General features: G+C 47.1%; 1 protein-coding gene across 10 annotated transcripts in view; it reads left to right on the plus strand.

Moving 5' to 3' along the window:
* Positions 1–20,281, plus strand: part of magi1b (membrane associated guanylate kinase, WW and PDZ domain containing 1b) — a 123,748-nt gene that overhangs the window by 89,018 nt on the left and 14,449 nt on the right. For 5 of the 10 annotated variants that reach the window (XM_084036373.1, XM_084036372.1, XM_084036377.1 and 2 more), the window contains 9 exons: positions 257–376; positions 1,894–2,079; positions 2,165–2,818; positions 11,406–11,437; positions 11,844–11,888; positions 13,765–14,011; positions 17,845–17,936; positions 18,492–18,681; positions 19,686–20,057. In XM_084036373.1, coding sequence (XP_083892499.1) covers positions 257–376; positions 1,894–2,079; positions 2,165–2,818; positions 11,406–11,437; positions 11,844–11,888; positions 13,765–14,011; positions 17,845–17,936; positions 18,492–18,681; positions 19,686–20,057 — 1,938 coding nt within the window. The remainder of the gene's footprint in view (positions 1–256; positions 377–1,893; positions 2,080–2,164; positions 2,819–11,405; positions 11,438–11,843; positions 11,889–13,764; positions 14,012–17,844; positions 17,937–18,491; positions 18,682–19,685; positions 20,058–20,281) is intronic. The other 5 variants (XM_084036378.1, XM_084036380.1, XM_084036375.1 and 2 more) reach the window with 4 other exon arrangements.

The following is a 20,281-nucleotide window of genomic DNA, read 5'->3' on the forward strand; positions in this document are numbered from 1 at the left end:
AAACTGTAAACGTATATACACATCCATTCACTTGTTGCTCTGTGGAAAGGTTTTCTAATTGAATACGTAAAGGTTTCATATCCACTTAGAAATATTCCTTCCTCTCCTGTCATAGAAAGCAAAATGGTTTTTTCCCCAAACACGCAGCACAGTAGGCCAGGTTGCCCTGGAGCCCTGGGCCCCGGTTTCTTCCACAAGTAGGGCAGCTGTGCACCTTGGTAGACCCCATCTAGAGAACATTTGCCTCTTGTTGCAGAATGGATTGAGGACTCCGCGCTGGCAGGGGCCCCACTGGCCAGCTATGCCGCCAACCACCAGGAGACATACAGGGACCCTCAGACCGGACCTCCGATGCCCAACGCCATGGGACAGAAACGTAGGTTCCCACTTCTGTAGAAGTACAGATTACAGATTACTTTTCTGTTTGTAGGCACCCAGAGTGACTTATTATGAGTGAACCTGAATGCAGCTCCTGCAGCGTAGTTTGTTTTCCTCGCCTCAGGCAGTGTTCGAGTTTTCATGAAGGCGGAGGTGTCGACTGCTCTCTGTATACATCATATATTCTTCATTTTAATTCCACTCGTCTAGTATGTACAGTAGACTAGTCTTTCCAAGAGATGTTTGCTCAGCTCCGTCCGCTTGTATTTTATGATCCCGCTCCACTTTGTTTTCACGCTGCTCCTCATGGAACCCTGATGATGCTGTTCCCTTTGCTGCATCAAATAACGGCCCCCGATTTCACCCGCCATTTAGCCAAACAAACACCTACAGACACAGTGTCTAGCCATTACTGTGTGTTTCCTTCTCCTGGATGCCAGCTCCTTTTATATCCGCCTCCCACGAGCAGCTTGTCTAATTAGCCCAGCCATGGCAGAGAATTAACTGCCTCACCCCGTCTCTCCCTCTTACTCTCTCTCTCTCGCTGCTCTGTGGGACATTTTTTTCCCTTTCACTCATCAATCTCTTTGTTATAGCTCACCCATCCTCCCTCTCTCTCTCTCTTTCTCTCTCTGTCTCGGTTAAATTGTTGGTTCAACATTCCTCCAGAGGAAGATGCCATTTGAAATCTCTCGGCCCAACTCTCCCCTTTCATATGTCCTCTGCTTCCTGGCCCGTTCTTACATGTCTGCATGTCTTATGGATAAAGCCGCCCATCTATGTTCACAGTTTCGTTACAGTTCTCCTGCCATGTCCCACCATGGCTTTTGTCAAATATTGCTATTCCAACCAGACGCACACACAGCAAAAGAACACTAACGGACTCCAAGTACACATTCCCCTGTGATCCATTCACTGTAATGTACAGGCCTTCATTCTCTCCATCACCTCCGCCAACATCCCCATATTCATTCATATTCCATTTGTGTGACACGTGTGAAGTCATTTTGTGGCTTTCGTTGATAAACGGTGACTGTCCCCGCGTTCAGCTGTTATTCCCCCATTCTTCACATGGGCGACAGTGAAGCAGGGGATGAATACCTCACTCAGCGTTTGAGCGATTCCATCTCCTATCTGTCTTCATTTTATCCTTAATGACGAATAATGAGGTAGAGAAAGCGAGAAGAACAAGGATGACGGAGTAATTGGTGTTTAGATTATTCTCAATACTGGAGACCACTGTGAAATATGCTTCATGGATATCGCTGCGTTAATTAAAACCTCACAACCAGCGTGGAATGATAAGAAATAGCTTGTTGGCAGGAACTGTTCAACCAGGCAGAATCACGTGACCTTCATTCATTAATGATGTCATTCAATTTGCATACTCAAAACCATTTTACTGAAGCCCAGATTCAGTATAAAACAGTTTGAGCAACAGAACCCAAACTATGGCTTTCCTTTGGGTGTATCAGAACGATCTAAATGTAATTGTCTCTGCTTTCGTGTCTTCAGGAGGGAAGCCTTTCTTTACTCGGAACCGATCTGAGCTGAATGGGACCTTCATCAATACCAAACTGAAAAAGAGTCGTCGGGGGTTTGGTTTCACTGTCGTGGGAGGCGACGAGCCGGACGAGTTCCTGCAGATCAAGAGCCTGGTCCTGGACGGACCAGCTGCCCTCGATGGCAAAATGGAGACAGGTTGGTGTACCCAGCCTGGTGTAGAAGCGAGGAAGCTCAAACGTGGTAGCAAATAATGAAATTCTCCCTCTTCTCCGTCTCCAAGGTGACGTGATCGTGAGCGTCAACGACACGTGCGTGCTCGGCTACACCCACGCCCAAGTCGTGAAGATCTTCCAATCCATCCCAATTGGCTCCATGGTCAACTTGGAGCTGTGCCGCGGCTACCCGCTACCCTTTGACCCCGACGACCCCAACACTAGCCTGGTCACTTCGGTGGCCATCCTCGACAACAAAGAGCCCATCATCGTCAACGGCCAGGAGGCCACCAACAGCTACGACTCGCCTTCCAGCCACGGCAGCCAGAACAACAACTTCACCAACGGAGGGGCGCCCCTCAACGGCCTCCACCGACCCCACAGCCCCTCGGCGGAGGCGGCCTCCGACACCTCGTCCCAGCACGGCTACCCCAGCGACGTGGTCACCCTGGCCTCGTCCATCGCCACGCAACCGGAGCTCATCACCGTACACATGGAGAAAGGAGACAAGGGCTTCGGCTTCACCATCGCCGACAGCCTCGGAGGCGGAGGGCAGAGGGTGAAGCAGATTGTGGACTACCCGCGCTGCCGCGGCCTCAAGGAGGGCGACATCATCGTGGAAGTGAACAAGAGAAACGTGCAGAGCATGTCTCACAACCAGGTGGTCGACCTGCTCAGCAAATGTCCCAAAGGCAGCGAGGTCACCATGCTGGTGCAGAGAGGTGAGTGGAGGCCGATCCCTTCCTACGAGCACTCATCGTCTCAGTGTGTGTTTGTCGTTGGCATCGTAACCGATGAGAGCAGATGGAGATGAGGAAGATTGTGGGGGAACAGGTGTTGAGTTATACGGCGGTCTCAGATTTATTTGCCCATATGTTGAAGTATTGCGAAACAAAACAAAGCTTTCCCGTGAATCTGCTGGATGCCGATGAGAAAAAGGAAATGAAAGAATGGACTCCTGCCTTACAGGCTGTCCCAGCCAGCAGAGAGCTCTTTTATTGACACACATATTTATTTATTCATGCAAATAGAGGTTGGAAGTAAAGAAGAGATTGAGAACCAGGCAAAGATAGAGGGATAGCTATGATATGGATGGAGGAATGGAGCCGCAGAGAAAGAAAAAAACATTAGAGGCTGTGGCTAAACGCAGGAAAGCAGGAAGAGAGAGAGAGGTGTTCACACTAAATAGCATCGACAGTCAGAGCATCATAGCGGTCTTGAAATGGAAAGAAGGCAGAGAGAAGGAAAAGTTGAAAGCGGAGATGAAGGAACGATGATAAGAAGGGTAAACACGACGGGAGAGAGAGGTTTAGTTGGTGTGCCCAGTCAGAGCGTATGAATATTCTCCCTCATTTCTGCATGTTCTTATTCTCTCCGCTGTTTCCGTCTGCTGCGTTTGTTGGTTGACAAACATGTCGAGTTTATTTAAGGCTTTAAGCATATTCCCCAGGGCTGCCCCCTCTTTGCCAATTACTCAATTAATCGGTCAATTTGGTCTCAGTTCTCTTTTGTTAATTTCTTTTTTTTTACATGTTTTTATCAAGTTATACACAAGATTTAAAGTGATGCTTTTGTGTGATTCTTTGTGTAGAAATTCACACTCTATTAAATCAACTAAACACTTAGTCGGTTAAGAATGTATTTGATTGGACAGCTGCAGCATTCCCACATTAAAGTGAGTTGCTTTAATTATCCGGGCATGCTTTCTGGGTGGGTTTGAGCTGAGATCATTCTGCTGTTCATCCAGTATGTTTCCAGTGTTAGTTAGTCAATGCACCTGCATGTGAATGCTTCTTTTCAAGGTGTACCACCCCAGCTTTTCTGGAGGTTTCTGATTGAAAATCACTGTTACACAGGAGCACTAAATGGAAACAAAGGAACTGTGAATGGAGGATAAAACAGAAATGATTGAATTTTGGTGTTTTGCCTCCAATCCCCATCAGACTCTCAGACCTCCAGAGCTCTAAACGCACTGTGTGATACAAGTAATTGGACTATTTTCTCTGTCAGGCTGTCCATTGCTTGCTTCGGGGCTTATTAATTCAAGTAACTAAAAGGGTTTTGCGTGTGCACACGGGTGTGTTTGTGTGCATGCACGCGCTGTTTATCTCCTCTATAGGGTTAAGTGCTCAGACCTGTCGAGGGAAATTGGCCAGATGAATGGTGACCAAGTTGCATTGTCGTCACACGTTGAGTCGCCGTCCTTCTGTGACTGTCTCAGTCTCTTACTCCATGTTGTCTCGCTCCTCGTATCACACACCCAAACACACCCCGGCCCAAGCGTTCCGCTCCCCCTCGCTGGCTTCGGCTTACGAGCTGCATTTCTTCATCATGTGAGACATGAAGTGATTCAGCCTCATAAGGGGCAGGGCTTAATGGGCTGCCAATAAAACAGAAGGCAGTTTGGTTTGGCTTGTGTAAACACAGTGACTAGGTAGAATCCATACGGGGCATTTTAATTGAACCACCATCACTAAATGCCTTTTTATGGTTGGTCTTATCCTAGTGGAGGAACTCACAAACACAGGAAGCCAATTTGAAAGCCAATTTAATGTATTTAAATGTCTGCTCATTTCACATGAGTGCCAAGTGCTACGGTATGTTTTACCACGATCCAACAGCCCAACACAGCCAGAAAGTAGTGAGCCAAATTACTAATTGGACTTATTTTTGTCATATGTCCCACACCCGGCAACAAAACTATGTTCGTAGCACTTTACATCTCGAGTCCTAAACAAATTAATTGGCCGATTTAATCCTTGGTAAGCTTGATACTCGTTTCATGATCAAACACTGTAGATATGAATGCTTTTACTGTTTTAAACGTTATATTATTCAGGAAAATCTCTTTCTCAGCTGCATGTCTTTTGTTAAAAGAACAAAGGGCCTTAGAGGCAAAATACCACTCTGATTCTTGTATTTAACATTTTGGAATAATACCCAGCTCTGTGTAGCATCTGGACACAGATGTGAATCGTGTGCATGTGTGATAATTCAATTTGTTGTAGATATCAGAACCAATATGATATTTGAGCTGTGACTAATCCTTTCTTTTTAATCTATCGATTCATTTCTTTATTACTACAATATAAATCTCTCTCTATTTTAGTACTGTCATTAGGTCTTATGGCTCAGTATAGTTCATACAGTATATGCAAGTAACAATTATTTAGACAGACACCATATTACAAATAATTAAAATTATATTTACTATAGTTAAAGAAAAATAATAGAGTTAAAACGAAAAATAAAAAAAATATTAAAATAATTTATTTTTATGAATTCCCACACATTTCCTGTTAATTTTCCCCGTTTTGAATGATGAAGCTGTTGTCGGTGCACCACCTTTACTGCGTCATTCACGTTTTACACACACACACACACACACACACACACACACACACACACACACACACACACACACACACACACACACACACACACACACACACACACACTCTGTTGCACTCATGAGAACTTAAAGCAAGGTTCCAGTTACGGTGCTTTAATTACTCTCCCTTTCTGACTCCCCTCAGTGCTCATCACTCCCGCTCGCCCCGCCGGTAGCAACACGGCGCTCTGGCCTCTAATTGGGGTCCTGATGTCAGCTTTGCTTATCATACACATACATCTTTCTCTTGTGCTCTCTTTTACTCTCACTCTCCTTCCATTTATCAAGAATCTCCTCTTCCCTGAGCACACACACACACACGCACGCACACACACACACATCCACACACACACGCACACACACACACACACACAAGCTCGGTGTTGGTCTCAAACGTGAACAGTCATGCATCCAATTATAGATTTGAGGGTAGAACGAGCGTGGAATAGTGTTAATTGGTGCAGATCCACCCCTCCTCCAACCCTCCATCCTCATATTCTGTTTCCATTCCCCCACCGTCGGTATGTAGATTCACATCCGCTCTCCCACATGAAGTCGGCAGCCAGTCCCCAAGGACCAGTGCACCGAGATACACACTCGTTAAGGCCGCCGAGCTCATCTCTCCCACTCTTTCTCACAATGTATGAGAATGTCAGCTGTTGTGAAAATGTGAGCATGTGTCTTTATGCGTGATGGACGATAGGATCAGCAAATCATGGGGGGGAAATGGCAACGTGGATCTCATTTGAGGGTTTAGCTTTCATCTTTTTTGTCTGTGAAAATTATCTTTTTCTATTATCTCTTTTTTCGTCCAGTTAATAAAAAGAGAAGAAGAACCGCCCACAGGTGAGAACTTCAGGTTAAAAGATCTTGACAGTATTTCATAGGTTTGTACACAAGACACCAAGGTTTTACAGACAGTTTGTGCCTGTAAGCACACAAGCATGATTTATTACCTCAATCAGGCCCGTGTTTCATGATACATTGTTCTTTCATTTGTCTAATTACACCGCTCTAATGTGCTCATTTCCCCCCGCCAGTCCTCTCCTGCCCTCACTGATGCGCTGACATAATTTGTTTCATCCGCCGTCGTCTTGCCATTAACACAGGCGCTAATTTCCTCTTCCCCGTTCGCTTTCAAGAGGTGTAAATGTTACAGGGTCTATGGGGACGCTGCACATCTGCTGTGAAGCCTTTTCTCAGCAAAAACCCGGGACCGGGTGTCGACGCAGCCTCTCGGTAGCACAGGAGCTCATGTCATCCGTCAGCTGTAGAAAAATGAAGCTCATTTCTTTCGGCGTGGATGCAGAGTCTCGTTCTACGTTTCTCCTTTTTTTTGTACCTGTTTGTGAGGCCTGGCAGGTGCTGCAATGAATGCAGAGGTAAATTGTGTTTGGTTGCAGCAACTGCTTGTAGCTATGTACAGGAAATGGAACGAAAGGCAGCTGCAGTGGTTGAAGGGAGAGGAAGAGAATGTTGGATGGATCAGAGAGATGATGAAAGAGTAGCACAGAAACCCCCATGATGCTCTGCTCCCCCCCCTCCCACTTCATGACTCATCAATCAACTGTGACACATTAGTCCCTATTGGGCACTCAGACCTCGCGCTCTTCTTCTTTTAGAGAGAGAAATGGACCTTTCGTCTCCTCCCACGTAGCCAGTGGACAGAGAAATGGCCAGCACGAGGTGTTAAACTGTTTTGCAAACACCTGTGTATTTGATGAACCCCAGCAAACCCGAACAAATGTCACAGACCTCAGATTATCTGCATGTCTACTTGAATTCTCTTAAGAGCATTCATTGTGTTGAAGCACAAGAGGGTGCATCTCCTCTCGTTCTTGTTGTTTGCCTGTTCTCTCATTGCCTTTAAGTGCAGTTTGAAAGAGATTTATGATGCCCTTGAACACGGGGCCGTGGGTTGAAATGTGTGTTTGCCTCTTTTTTTTTGGACGCGCAGCGTAAGGAGAGTAAAAACACACAAAGTGGATCATTGCCACATTAGAAAGCTCTTAGGGGCACGGCGTTGGGCACAGCAGCTTGGAAATGTCAGAAGCATTCCACCGGCGAGACTTTGAGGACTCGCGCTGATGGGCACACGATGACGTGAACTTGCCGAACTCGCATAAGCTCGCATTTACCGGCAAGCACATCCACGGAGGCCCGTATAATGTGGACAGTCTTGTACACACCCATTAGAAGGAGATAAACGTTGATGATAGATCCCGGCGCAGCCCAAAGCAGGAAATCAATTCCCTGTATGGGCAGGCAGGAAGCGTCGTATTTTTGCCCACTTCGCATTAAAAATTCTGCTGACTGCACGTTCCAGTGGCACCATAACGAACGGTATCGCACTCCTCAAAAGCAGCGATGGGGGAGCAGCCTGCCCGCTAGGTGCCCACCATTCACCCCCTGCTCCTGCTCGGCTGGCTGGGGGCTCGTGCCTCTGAATCACTGCTTGTTACAGGGACAAGGAGTCTCTCTCTCTCTCTCTCTCTCTCTCTCTCTCTCTCTCTCTCTCTCTCTCTCTCTCTCTCCACGTCTTCACACTCCATAGCTATCGGGCAAGTTGTAAATCTTCACCAGTGCACCATCCTTTGTAACTATGACAATGCTCTGCAGATAATCTGTGCTGGTGGTCTCCTCTGGATGGAAGTGTGCATTTGTGGGAGGAGGGGATTTCACCTCTGCTTTTTGAAAGCCAGGGAAACAACATTCCTCTGTGTTTTTTTTACTTTTTGGATGCATACTCTCACTGGCCATCTTTGCTATCTATTTGGCCACATTGGTATGTTCCTCTGTCACATTTCATTACTCACAAGCTAAATTAAGCTGTACTCAGGGCTGTCACATCCTGGCTGCTGGTGTACACAGCTGATGTGAGCCTTTCACTCCTTGGAGACCGCCTGTCAGTTCCCCCACGGTCACCAGGCACTGTCGCCACGGTGACAGATGGACCTGCCTGTTGGAAGCCATCACAGCTGAGATATACCAACACACAAACAAACTACAGACAACATAATCTGCTTAATAACGGCGTCCCTTTAGTGACTGCTGTGCTGCCAGGTCTTTGCAACACTTCCTATTTCTTGAAGGGAACTTATACATGCTTATACATCACAATACATGAACCCAGCTCAATTGAATGCAATTCATCCAAAACAGCTTTTTTTATTATTATTTTTCTTCTGAAGCACAAATCTTTCACTCTGCGTGTCGGTGCTTATTCCTTATTTCCAGTGTTTGCAACAGACTCCACTGTGCACTGTCGTCATGGACACAAACTATTGGAACTCAACCAGCTGTAGGGCTAAATCACAGAGCTGTTCTTCAGGCTGTGAAACATGACGATGGTATTATGTCAAGCTCAATAAAAAAAATGAAAAAATCTCTGCAATCCTAAAATATATTGGACTTTTTATAATTTCGGCTTCATTGAAATTCACCATGATTGGTTGATTTATCACTAATCATAAAATAAAAGAAACCCATATCATGAATTTAGTGCCCCGTAGGTTGAGCGGTGGTTCATTATTCACTGTTAAGAACACATTTTCTGCCACGGATTTTAAGATTTAGTAAGCAGAATAAAATGGGCTGGGCTGGGCTTAGCAGTCCTGGTCCATTATCTGAGAGCTGGAGGCGCTGAGATTTATTTGGCGCGCTCTCACTCAGGCTCTCACACAGGCCAGCCGAGATCGCCCACCTGGCTGAAATCGCACTTTCCTCCCTCTTGTATGTAATTAGTACTGGAGGTTGGCCCTAACACCCACAATACCTTTTGATCTAGAGCTTCAAACACATCGTGGTGTTTCTCACACACACAGAACCTGCTGACCTGTGCACAGTATTGCTTTATTTGTCAAAGGGCTTGCAGCTTAGTTGAGCTCTAGATCTCTGCATTAATAACACATTTAGTAGTATTGCTTCTACAGTAAATAATATAGATTCACAAGGGAGAAATGTCAAAGAACACATGTCCGTTTTGTGTATCAGTGTGCGCGTGCTGCGAGGTGTTGATGGACAGCAGCAGCAGCGGATCAGCTGTAGTGGATAGATGAAGGATAATCAGACACGTTGACTGACAGCATGCGTAACCCAGAGAGAATACCTCGGGATTGACTGTGCATCTGTGTCCATGTCTGATTTAGGGGGATTTCTGTGTGCCACTGAATGAATTATTCCTATTGATTGAAAAAAAAAAAAAAAAACGGAGGTGAAAAGGGGAAAGCAGCGAGATGAGGGGAAAGGGGGACGGGGGAGGGAGAGGAGGGAGGAAAAAAAGCAGCACAGACGCAACACAGTTGGAGCTGTCAGTTGTGAATGAACCCAGATGTCTGAGAGATGAAGAAGACAAGAGCGTGTGTGTTTGTGTGTAAGATCTTATCCTCCATGTTTCCCTAAAGGATTGACACACAAAAGTGGCCCCATTTTCTTACATCAGACACCACCTAGTCTCACCGGGCTTTAAACCAGTTCCACGGGGTGGGTAACATTTGTATGTCAGAGGTGTGTGCAGCTGCACTCATTGTTGAATTGTGAATGTCATATAGGTAAATACCCACCGCGGGTTGTGTGTTTCCCCTTTTTGTCTCACGCATTCCTTTCCCCCCGTTTTCATTTCCATAACTTCATACGAGTGTTTATTTCATGCAGAGTCGAGGGGGGGGGGCAAATTTCTCCTGGCTGGATCACGGCAGCGCTAGCGTTTGAGTCATCTGTCAGTCTCTCTCTTTGTGTTCTGTGATAATAATATTTCTGCGAGGAGGATAATTCTGGTCACTGTTCAGTCGAGCAAAAACCCGTCTGCCGTACCTTAAGTGTGCCTTGATTTGTGTTGGGAGCCGTGTGTGTGTGTGTGTGTGTGTGTGTGTGTGTGTGTGTGTGTGTGTGTGTGTGTGTGTGTGTGTGTGTGTGTGTGTGTGTGTGTGTGTGTGTGTGTGTGTGTGTGTGTGTGTGTGTGTGTGTGTGTGTGTGTGTGTTGTGTGTGTTGTGTGTGTGTGTGTGTGTGTGTGTGTGTGTGTGTGTGTGTGTGTGTGTGTGTGTGTAGCTGCGTGGATGTTTACCACCATGTGGGGGTGGGAGGGAGACTGAGATGGAGGAGAGAGAGAGAGGAGGTGGGAGGGAGGGAGGATGGCTGATGATGCTAAAGGGAGAAAGGGGAGGGAAGGTGAGAGAGAGAGAGAGAAAGGGGGGGAAAAAAAGGAAAAGGCAGCAGGAAAGGGAGAGACTGGGAGGACGCTGCGACTGCCTATAGATGCTGGAGCCTTCGACAGCGGAGCGCGGCGCTCAGCGGACACAGGAAGATGGTCTCAGTAAGAGGGGAACTGACGGTTGCCTATAATTTAATGTTCAGTATCTTGGACTCCTTCTCCATGGGTAATGCTACGGCCAGGAACTCCAGAGCACAGCTCGCTCCTCTCCTCTCTTCTCCTCTCTCTCTCTCCCTCTCTTCATTCTCTTTAGTTGCTCTCCAGGATCCTGTCCTTTCCCTCTAACTCTCACTTTTCCTCCCTCGAGCACACACTCACACGTGTGCACGGCGTCGTCGGATAGCCCGGCTCCAGCGAGCGCCGGGTTAGCCCTCGGGGGCCGGCTTCACTCTTCCGCTGCACCAGTCAAGCCAAGCGCTGGCCGCGGCAGTGATGCAGATAGATCTCTCTGCCTGCCTGCCTGCCTGCCTGCCCCCACCTCCCCTCCCCTCCCTTCCTTTCTCACCACGGATCGGCGAGCGAAGAAGAGCCGAGCAGGGAAAGAGAGGAGAGGAGAAGGAGACGAGGGCTGAGAGAGCACTATTGTGACATTGTTTTGGAGTCTGCCTTTACTGTTTTTGTTTTTTTCTGAATATGGACGATATACTACAACTACATTGGTAACCTTCTCCCTTTTTTCTTTTTCCCCATTTCTGTCCGGCTTCGTAGGGGTGGCACCTACAAAGAAGAGCCCAAAACTGGTAAGTAGTTGATTTTCTTTTTTCCCTACGTTTCTCATCTTCCATCCCATCTGTCCGAGGGATATCCGGATATCTCCTCCTTACCTCATCTCTAACTCTCCTCTGTAAGGTGTAACTTGTGCTGATGTTGTGCGTCTGTTTGTAGACATGGGATGCTGTGATTTACTGGGGTGCAACCCCCGTTGCTTAACATTGGCGCCCGCCCCTCCTCCTCCTCTGTGTGTGGGTGGGGGGGGGGCTTGGATTAGGGGCTTTGATGCACAGCGTGAGCGGGGTTGCTAACACACTGATGATGGCATCGCGCGGGGTGCTACGCTCGCAGCGGGAGAGAGTTGAATGCAGGATCGCAGGGCACCTGTGATATCTGCTGCATTAATGGTGTGTGTTTGTCAATCTTGTTTTGCAGGATGGTTTTGAGCGAGCTCCTCCATACAGAGATTACGCTCGGAGGGTACGTGCTGTCGTTCAGCTGGGGTGAAAGTTTTGGGGGGAATGGGGTGTGTTGCTGTTGGTGCTGGGTGTGTAAAGCGTTAGACGGTGACGGTGGTGGTGATGGTGTAGCATTCTTAAAGCAGAAAGGTGATAATAGTGTTAATGCAGGATGTTTCAACATATTTTTTGCAACAAAACACACTAGTAAACATCGACTAATGCTGTGATACATCCAGACACTTATGTGTGGCCCACTGGTGACAACACAGGGCTGATCTGGGTCTGAGGAAGCAGCAAGGATTTGTTTTGATTGCCCTCCTCCCCTCCCCCTTCCATCTTTCCCATTCTCTGTCTCCTTAATAAGTTATTGGAGCAGCAGAAACCAATGTATTAGACCAGTCCCAGAGCACAGAAGGAGAACACAATGACTGCAGAAGGTCAAATCTAATAGATCCATCAAGAACATTCGTTTTCATTCGTTTTCATTTGACAGGGGAATAGCATTTGGACTTTGTGTACCTCAAACTGAGAGAGAAACACACGGAAAAATGTTGCCGCTTTGGCTGATGGAGGCTCCATTTTGTTTGATGGAATGAAAGTGACCCGAAAAAAAATAATTTTGTAGCCAGGGGGAAGAATAAGTCCCGAGGTCTGACTTTAGCACCAAACAAGGTCTGCATTTGCGACCAATTATAGGAAAACATTGATTTTACTTCACCACACAACCCGTCGAGGTTCCGCTCATAACACAAGTAGAGTGAGCATTCCTGCTGGATTCACGGCTCTGACTTAATATTTGCCAAAGCGTCAAGCTTCTTTTATGTCTAACAAGGGTGATGAATATAAACATGAATTGCGGAGGTGTAGGAGGCTGATTCAGGGAGTAATGAGTCTGAATTTATTGAAGACATGGCTGCACTTTGAAGGCCAAACGCTTTGATATTTGAGAACAGATGAGGCGCTTGCCTCCGCCCCTTCTTGGTGTATTTTTGTCCGCCGCATCAAAAGCACTGAGAGGTCACATGATGTGAAGAGACTGAATTATTACATTATCTCTCATTGTCTTAAAATATCTTTCTCGTCTTTCTCATGCTAATGTCTGTAACCCATTCCCTCAGCTGGCTTCTTTTTTGAAAATCTGCAGCGTAATGTCAAAGACGGGGGCTGTAAAGACAGATGTTGTGACAAGCGGCACTGAAAAGGATTTTTTACTTTATACTCGCGGTGCACTTGTACTTAAGCTCAGAGTTGTATGTGCTTTACCCTGCCCAAGCACCGCTCCCTTCAAGTGTTCGAGCAGGTGCTTAAGTGCCCATGTTATTGAGGGGCCGGTGGCAATTTATGAGGAGTTTCACATTTCTGGCTTCACCAGTTAAACCCTCCCTCCGTCTCAAACCCCACGAGTGCTCTATTCACTGTGAATATCTCTCCATATGCAGCTCCTTGTTAATACATCCCACTGTGTTAAACAAAGGGAATAGGCAATGTACCCTTGTAAGTTGAGCTACATTGGTTTCTCCCACAACTGAATGACTTAATCATGAGCAACCATTGAGGTCTTTTTTCTCCCGTTTGCATACTAAAATAATTGTCTGACTAAAACAGGTTTTTTGAATAACAACACAACAGTGAATGGCACTCTTTTACCCCAAGGAGCAGCAATCTTTCATCTCTCTGATCTCTAATCCATGTTTTTTTCTGTTTTCTTATCTTAATCCCACTGATTCTCCTTGAACCAATCACAACCCCATGTCTTCCCCCTTCTGAACATGCCGTTTTTTTGTTTTTGTCCCCGCCTGTTGTCTGTCAGCGCTCGGTTCAGCTTCCATGTTTACAGGTGTACTGACACAGCTGGCTTTCAATCGTCAAATGTCATTGATCTGCTTCTCCAACAGCAGTTGTCGAGAAAGGACAGTCAGAACAGCTCCCAACACAGCGTTTCCAGCCACCGGAGCACCCACACAGACTCGCCCGTGCACCCATCCCTGGCGCCCCCTCTCAGCGAGAGCATCGCCCCCCCAGCCCCCTCTCAGCCCCTGCCAGGCCTGCCGCCCCAGGACTCCCCAGCAGACGGGACCATCCAAAGAAAACCGGACCCCTTTAAGATCTGGGCCCAGTCCAGGAGCATGTATGAAAGTAGGCGTAAGTATATACATTTTTGGTGGCGGTTGGATGAGGGCTGCATGGGGCTGTTGGCTCAGTGGAGACCCTTGGTGTGTTTAGATGGTACTGCACGTTTTGGAGCAAGGTTTGGGATAAGGGTTAAGTCTTGTGCATGTAAGTAACTGGTTTATTTTCACGTACATTCTTCTACATTCACATAGAACTGAGGAGGGAAATGGCATTGTAGAATATACATTGAAGTCAACTATGTGTATTTTAATGTGTAAAAAGTAGTTCAGCGATAGTGGAAAGAGCTCATTCGAGCCATCCCCTTGTGCTAAGCTAATCGCTCGCTGGTTCTATTTTAAAGGGAAAATTGCCCCCCTTTTAAGTGGATGTCCAATCAGTGTTGATGGTAAATGTAGTCCTATGAAGCAATAAATCCTCAGTGTGTGCTATATTGAGAAAGCTGAGTACTGCTCACGTCCCTGCTGGCCGTATCTTCTTGCACGGCTAATGCAGCCGCAGCCTTCGCTTCTCTCTGCTGCATTTCTCCGGCAGTATTCTCCGGGTGAATATCCACGTCAGCTAAAACACTGTAATTCACTGTAACATTCTCTCTACTCATGTTTTGGCATGCAATTTGGCAATGTTGGAAATGTAACTAGTGTGCGATACAAGCAAAGAGATTTAAGGATCATTAAGTGTCATCGTAACAAAAACACATTTCTTTAATTTGCATCAAGAGGAATGTAAACTTAGCTTCCACCTCGGCTGTCCTTCCTCACCTGCAGCGTTTGGTCCGGCAGGTCTGATGATCTGCACTTAACCCAATCTCCACACCTCCTGTTCTGATACAGTGTACACTGTTATATGACATTATTGCTTCAGTAAAATACACGAAAAGACAACAAATTAAGTTGCAAAATTCATGGGGGCTACTGGTGGCAGCATACTTGCACGTTGCCGTAGTAACATTATTCACACAATGGAACTTACAAAGGTTCAGATGCCGAGAGAACATGCGCCCCCTCCTTCCCAGAGGCAGAGAAGAGAGCAGCCTTTAGCTCTTCCTTGTATCCAACAACGTCACTGTCAGGTCAGATAATGCCACTGGATGCAGGAAGAGCAACAGATTTGCAGCTGGCTTCTCGGCCAATAAACACGCTCCGAGGAATTTCTTGCTTTAGTCAACTTCATTTGCTGTTAACGCTGGATATCCACAGAAAAGGCGTTGAATTTTCCAACATACAAACATAATGATAGTCAATCACTTAATTTACAGCAAGAAAGTGAAATAATTAATTTCCCAAAATGTTGAGTTATATTTTTTATAAAGCAGTTTGTCGGAGCAACAAAGTTTGCATTGATTTCTGAGCAGCATTAGAAGCCGGTCCAGTTGTTGACACTACCATTGACACACTTTTACACTAGACTTCCCTGAAGAGACACACAGGCGTATAATTAGCAGTAAAAGTGGAGTGGATGTCGTTGGATTGCATCCCCCCCCCCTTCCTCTTTGTCTAGTCCTGCCAAACCGAAGGGATAGCTCCAATTAAAAAGAATAACCCTCAAATCCACTGTCAAGTTAAAAAAAAAAAAACAGGAGAGGAAGGCGGAAAAAAACAGGAGTCTCTAAGGGCTCAGAACATCTAATCACTTTCTCCGGCACCACTTGTCAAGGATTTTCATTATTTAGATGCCGATGTAGAAGAATGTGGGGGGAAGGGCTGAGTGTGGGTTAGGAGAGAAGATGGCTGTTAGCAAGATACCGGGAAGGGCTGAGAGGACAGTGGCCTTTGATTTAAAAACAGGATAGAAAGAATAGTGATGGAGAGTGAGAGAAGCCAATACTAAGGGGGAGATTACATGCCTAAGGTGATGGAGTCTCAACAGGGGTGTTCTTAATGGTCTGAGCCGGTTTTGCTCGGAGTAAATGGGAGGACTGCAAAGACAGCATAAGGATGAGGGCCAGAAGACCAACGGAAACGTATAGAGAAGGGAAGTGAAAGAGAACGGTGATCAAATGCCTCTGAGGTAAGAAAAGTAGAGAGGAGCACGGAGAGAATGACAGGAAGGACATACGACCTGCACCAGCAGGTGTAAGTCTTCCACTTCCTCACGCTGCATTGAGCGCTCATCCTAAAATCCTGCTGCGTGCGCCCCACAGGGCTCAGACCGTGGCCATGGGAGAGTCCTCTATGCATTATTCCCTGTAATGAAAAGTTCAGCTGAGATCGAGGTCTTTAAACGCACCATGTGGTGAACGATTTCCATTTGCTGAAAGAATTCGCCCCCCCAAAAAACTGCCACAGCGTATATATCTGCTCCAAACAATCTAGGCCAGAGAGCTTAGGAAACTCGCACGTGCTTTATTGGCCTTCCCTTTGATTACTGTCTGGTTTTAACATGTTCCCAGTTTAATTTCCTCACCGTCTGAACCGTCCGTGCTCGTTATTTGCAGTCCTGGCATATAACTCTGCACCAGGTCCCGTCCACCTTTTGAGAAATATCGATCGATTCACGCCCAGTTGCCTCACTGCTTGGATCACTTATGGATCCATTAATGGATGGGAGCAGGGTGTAACCGTGCAGTTGACCTTACCGAGTGCTGGGTGCAGATTGCGACAGCTACCCCCCCAGCACTCGATTGGACGAGATGGCTGCGTTCCACGGGGGATTTTAACTGTTGACTGAAGGAGCAGATCGGGAGCAGGCTGTTTTCGCCGTCTGCCACCCTGCCGTCTCTTAGTGGCTTCAGTGGCCTTGGCAGCAGAGGCCTGTGTTGGAGCAAAAAGGAAATCCTCCCAGGGAGTTCGCTCTGAGGTGCATGTTTGTCCGCCAGTACGACACAGCTGCGGCCATATAAATGCATGCACATACATGAATAAACTATACACACGCTTAAAACAAAGAAGCTCCAGTGCACACACACCCGCATGAGACCACACACATGCACACTCGCTCCATCTCTCCCCCGAGCCCCCCCCCCCCCCCATCTCCACTGCTACATGAACCATGAGCTGTCATTCTCTGCAGCGCAATGCCTCTTTTATAGCACAGCACCTTTCTAGTGACTAGCACACACACACACACACACACACACACAGCTTCTGTGTGTGGCTGCCAGTGGACTGTGAACTAAGCATACTCCGCTCAATAATATATAGCATATTCCAGCATGTATTAGCACCTCGGTCTGGTGGGAAGAGTAGAAATGGACTTGCATGTCACTCATCACTTCATGAAAGAAACCGTGTAGTCTGTTGGAATAGTAATGTCCAGTCTCTGGGGATGTCACTGAAAATTGTGTGGAAAAAAAAAAAAAAAAGCTCAAAGAAAATGGAACTCTGCTATTTCTGATTCAGAGTGAGATTTCAGCCTGATCATTTCTAATTATGGCACCAATGAATGCCAGTGCTCTGAGTAGTTTTGGCAGCCTGTCTGCCGTGGCTTTTTATTTAAGCTCTATATACCTGTGCTCTTTACCCAAAATAGATCCTTTTGTAAGTTTTGAAGGATCAGTTGTTTGTTCTTTTCCCAGAGCCTCCAGACAGATTGTTTGTGCAAAGTGCTATCTAAGTGACAGAGCTTGAAACAGCTGGGGGGATGAATATTTTGCATGTTGGCATAAGCAGGCAGGTGGGTTGATTCCCTGAGAACATGGCTATATCCATAACGGCCACATGGTTGGCTGCAGCCCTCTCCATGACGAAGCTCAAGCATGAGATTTGGAGTGAATCGGGTGATGTTGAGGGAGTTGTACTAAATGGCGAACTGCATGCCAGGGCTTCTTCTTGTCCAAAATTGGTGCAGGCAAAGGACGATTTTGATGATGCATAAATATTGATGGTGCTCCGTTGATTTTCCAGTTCCAGACTTCCAAGAGCAGGACATTTTCCTGTGGAGGAAGGACACAGGGTTCGGCTTCAGGATCCTTGGAGGCAATGAGGCAGGAGAGCCGGTGAGTCAAACGATTTCTGTCGCTCATAGCTGATTCACTCTGCTTTACTTTTCTATTTTCACTCCATATTTGTGTGAGTTTTACACAACTAACGGGATGAAATGGATGCTACATTCCCTGCTCTAGTCTGAGTAGTATCTATAGAGTTCTGTTTCTGCCTATTTATCTGCCTCTTGTGTTGAGCTTCTTATCGGCTTCATATCAGAGATTTCTACAACACGGCTTCATCTTGCACACACACCACTTCTTCTTCTTCTCTTTCTTAAGGAGGCAGTTTGTTCTTGTTCACCGGCCTGCACTCCTGCACTGTGTTGTTGGGAAGAAGAGTTAATATGTAATAGTGGGCTTTAAATTGTAGCAACGTCGGAACACCTTTGACTTCTTCTATAATGGATGTAAATCTTAACAAAGTAAACAGCTTTTCGCTCTTAAGGCATTGTTTGAACTCCTTCCATGTATATATTCTATAAATATATTGCCCTTCTGGCCGTCTATCTAGATCGATATGATCTAGATTTAGTTTCACGAGGCTCACGCATCCACTTTGTGTTTCAGATCTACATCGGCCACATAGTGAAGTACGGCGCGGCCGACGAAGACGGACGCCTGCGGTCCGGCGACGAACTGATATGCGTGGACGGCACGGCGGTGGTGGGCAAGTCGCACCAACTGGTGGTGCAACTGATGCAACAGGCTGCCAAGCAGGGCCACGTCAACCTCACCGTGCGACGCAAAACCAACTACGGTAAGAAGGAGCGGGGGATCAGGGGAGCAGCCTCAGTACATACGTAGATATTTACAGTCATGCCTGAGGTAGGCAGATAGCATCGAGGGTCTTGCATAAGGGCCCACACTGGATTTGCCACCTCCTAGCCAGGGTTCTAACCTATATATTTCCTGTGAAAGTACTTGAGTCAGTAATTGTGCTTCAGTTTATACCAGCAATGTATTTTAGTATTTAATTAAGCCGTTTTCCCAACAAAAACATATTTCTTCATAGAGTACTTTATATCGCCATGGGCCCCATTCATTCTTATCCTAATTCCGTCAAGGGCCCTGTTAGCTATGTGCAGCAGTTGCCTCCCTCCATAATCGTCTGGGTTTAGACATGCTCCGTCACTACCAGGAGCCAAACCTCCCCCTCATCAGTGCCGCTCCGCTCGGCTCCACCCTGCTCCTGAGCCGGCCATAAAGAAAGGCCCATAAATATGATGGAGAGGGTGGTCAACCTTCGGCCCGATGACAGCGGACAGACATTAGTGCATCGCTGCTCGCCGTCTGCCTCAGAGCGGCGAGATTATGAGGCGCCTTCCGCGAGCAGCTGTACAGGAAATGAAATGTGGAATGAAATGTCCACACACAATGTCTCAAGTTCATCTTTTGTTCAAAACAGATCAGAGTAGCCATTTCCGTCTTTTAACCTACCAGCATTAACTCGCTGTGCTGGGAAAGGAAACTGTATTTATTTACAATCCTTTTTCCGATAGTACAGGTGATGTAACGCTTTGCTGTGTTGTCGCATCACGCCGTAGTCCGCGCCAGCTTCTTTGTTTGTTCTATTGTCTCCTGAACGTCTTATGTAAGACCGTCGGGCCAGTTACTTATCCGTGTGTCTTCATTCTCTGCTCCATCTTCTTTTGTCATCTCCTGAATCTGTTCTGTCTCACCACCTGCCCACAATTTGTCGCTCTTCATTCCTTCCTGTGAATCTCTCCCCTCTCTCGTCTCCTCCTCCTCTGCCATCTCTAGTTAAAGCAGAGGGAGATGTACCTCCATCGCCGGCGTCCTCCCACCACAGCAGCAACCAGGCGCCCAGCCTGACGGAGGAGATGGGGAAGCGCACCCCACAGGGCAGCCAGAACTCCCTCAACACCGTGAGCTCCGGCAGCGGCTCCACCTCGGGCATCGGCAGCGGGGGAGGGGGCGGAGTGGCGGCCGGCAGCAGCAACACCGTGGTGGCCACGGCCGTCGCCACCACCGCGTCTCAACCCCCCCAAGTCATCTCCAACGCCCCCTCCGCCTTGCAGCCCTACGACGTGGAGATCCGCCGCGGCGAGAACGAAGGGTTCGGTTTCGTCATCGTCTCTTCGGTGTCGCGGCCCGAAGCCGGCACCACCTTCGGTAAGACATGTCGCCATTTTTCTCTTTGGAATGCTGCAAAAATATTTTCAGGCACACAGTTGTTGATTGTACATGCAAATATTGCAGAAATGAGTTCCACTGGGGCCTCCTGTCTTCTTATCGCCTTCATGAGCCGCCTTTGTATCATCCTTAAAACCCGCCGAACACTAAATAGCCTGACAACCAGCACCCATTCTAGCTATTTACAGTCCCACCAGATCAAT

This window comes from Eutrigla gurnardus (genome assembly GCF_963514095.1).
Source record: "Eutrigla gurnardus genome assembly, chromosome: 2".
NCBI classification, from domain to species: domain Eukaryota; kingdom Metazoa; phylum Chordata; class Actinopteri; order Perciformes; family Triglidae; genus Eutrigla; species Eutrigla gurnardus.